The following is a 2,500-nucleotide window of genomic DNA, read 5'->3' as shown; positions in this document are numbered from 1 at the left end:
CAATCTTTTTTTAAGTCGCGCCGTTTAATTTTTTCTCTTAAGTCGCTCTGTCAGTCTTTTCTTATATCACCCCGCTCAAGTCTTTTCGTAAGCCGTGTTATCAGTCTTTCCTTAAGTCGCGCCGTCAGTCTTTTCTTAAGTCGCGCTGTTAATCTTTTCTTAAGTCGCGCCGTCAGTTTTTTCTTAAGTCGCACCGTCAGTCTTTTCTTAATTCGCGCCGTCGGTCTTTTCTTAAATCGCGCCGTCAATCTTTTTTTAAGTCGCGCCGTTTAATTTTTTCTTTTAAGTCGCGCTGTTAAGTCTTCAACCCAGCTTTCCCTTACAAGTTTGACCCCAACTTAGGCCAAAAAGTCTTTTCCTCTTATGGTTCTGATACAAGAAGTTTTACTTATAAAACAACTGACTATGGAGTCAGGAGGTTTAAAGCCTTCTGATAGCTCATCTGCGATTTGCAGAAACCCACTTATTATAATCACCTCAGACTTTCTACATCACAACAGTAAGTGCCGCTATTCTGCTCTGTCGGCTTATCGAACGTTATCAGCGACTGTTTCCTGTTGTGGTACATTGTGATAAGTTGTGATTTGGGCGACCCGTTCGCTCGGCCGAAGCGGAGGAAGCGCCACGTAACCAGAGCACGCGGGTTTCCGTCGTCGAATACACAGTGTAGTTTTGAAGGTCCCTGATTGGTCGGTTTGATTGTGATGACGTCAGAGGGTTCACTGGTCATACTCTGCTGGATGTGAACGTTAGTCGGAGGATCTGAAAAGATTCGAACACGATTAAAAGTCCACAAACTTTCCACTTCACTCATATTATCTTCGTGGGCTGTATTTGAAAATCGGATACAACGAAAAATTGTGAATAAAATTTAAAGTATTTTCGGTTATAACAGATGACTCTTTTTTTTCAACTACTTGAACGCATTGCTGATTTTTTTAAGTTGACCTTCAATTTGGTTGATCTCGATAAGTTCAAAAAAACATTTTTTAAGAGCTAAAACAAATCGATATTTTTTAAAGTTGACTTACAATTATCCTTTATTTAAATACACTTACACAACACTGAGACGTTGAAACTCGAACTTCCAGTGAGTTGTCTCGAATTGTGCAGCACATTAGTCGCTATACACGACCACTGACCCGACTCTTCTCGTGTGACCTTGGACAAATCCAGGGAAATTTTGGACATTATCGTCGCCCCTATTGGATCCCATTTGCCCCCGACCGAAGGCCACTCTTTCATGGAATCGTCAAGCCGCCAGTAGAGCCGACGAGGCGGTGGGTTCGATACTGTCTCGCATACGGCGAAAACCGACTCACCTTCGACTATTTCGGGTTTGTCGATTTTGACACGAACCAGAGGCTGGTCTGAAAAAAAGGTGACTGTGACAATATCAAGTTGTACAAGTATGTATTCAGGTACCAATATATACCAATAGAATCGTATTTTGGTACCAATATTCAGCCGACTATCACTTATACCTTCCTTTTGTAAATTTTGACTACTTGTAAGATAAATTTTGGGTGCGTATTCATAGGTTCCAAAATAAAAAAGCAGTCGCATAAGTTCCAAATCTTTTCAATAGGTCAAAAGACTAAATTAGCCGAGTCTCGGTTTAAGGTCGCCGGCGATAACCGGCTCTAAATTTCGTATAGAGTCCTACCCTTTGGTGGCAAGCTCGCAGCACGTTGGCGCGGCTGCGGCGGTCACTATTCTGCAGCTTGAGCTTATGCTGGTTGAACAGTAAGCAATCAATCCATAAATTCGTTGGCTCAAATTTCAACCAATCAGAATTCAAGAAGATAAATTTTGGAACTTATGCGACTGATTTTTCATTTTGGAACCTATGAATATTGGAACCTATGGGAATTCATCAAATTTTGCTTAGGTCACATCTAAAAATAATACGGATAGATATATTTTCGGCTTTTTCCACTAAAGTAGTCTAAGAATCAGGAACCATATTAAGAGTATTTAAGTGTATAATGACTTTTTCAAAACTGTTCAAAATTCGTTTTAAATGTGCACTTACATTGAACGTCGACACGAATCGGTGTCGCTTCTGTTGCATTCACTTCATTCTCCGCACGACACATGAACGGCTTCGTGTGATTACGTAACACTCTCATAGTGTGAGTCAGCTTATGGCCTCTTGATGACGTAATCGGAGTGTAAAATTGATGGCCCGTGTAGTAAAGGGAGATTGTCGGAGCTCGAACAGAAATTTTCATTAGAAAATTGTCATAAACCATCTATAGAGGGAGGGTCAATATACGATTTCTTTTTAGAGAATCGCCGTTATGACTCTGATTAAATTTTTTTCATGAACATTTAAAGTCATTTTCATTTATGATCAAACATGATCGTCCCGGAAAATGCTTTAATTGAACTTCAATACTGTTTGGAGCTACTATCACAGGCTATCGGGACAGGGTTCAGATTTTATTTGGGACTCCCTTGGAGATCATGGTTTCTGACTGATTATGATTGAGAATTT

General features: G+C 40.2%; 1 protein-coding gene across 1 annotated transcript in view; it reads right to left on the bottom strand.

Moving 5' to 3' along the window:
- LOC134848770 (titin-like) overlaps positions 1 to 2,500 on the bottom strand; it is a 47,472-nt gene that overhangs the window by 20,514 nt on the left and 24,458 nt on the right. Inside the window, exons 7-9 of the mRNA XM_063866281.1 lie at positions 2,036 to 2,215; positions 1,059 to 1,370; positions 477 to 762 (exon numbers count right to left, since the gene is read on the bottom strand). Of these exons, the coding sequence (XP_063722351.1) occupies positions 477 to 762; positions 1,059 to 1,370; positions 2,036 to 2,215 (778 nt within the window). The remainder of the gene's footprint in view (positions 1 to 476; positions 763 to 1,058; positions 1,371 to 2,035; positions 2,216 to 2,500) is intronic.

This window comes from Symsagittifera roscoffensis, chromosome 6 (assembly GCF_963678635.1).
Source record: "Symsagittifera roscoffensis chromosome 6, txSymRosc1.1, whole genome shotgun sequence".
Classification (NCBI taxonomy): domain Eukaryota; kingdom Metazoa; phylum Xenacoelomorpha; order Acoela; family Convolutidae; genus Symsagittifera; species Symsagittifera roscoffensis.
The sequence above is the reverse complement of the archived record's forward strand: the minus strand, read 5'-3'. Positions and strand labels throughout refer to the sequence as shown.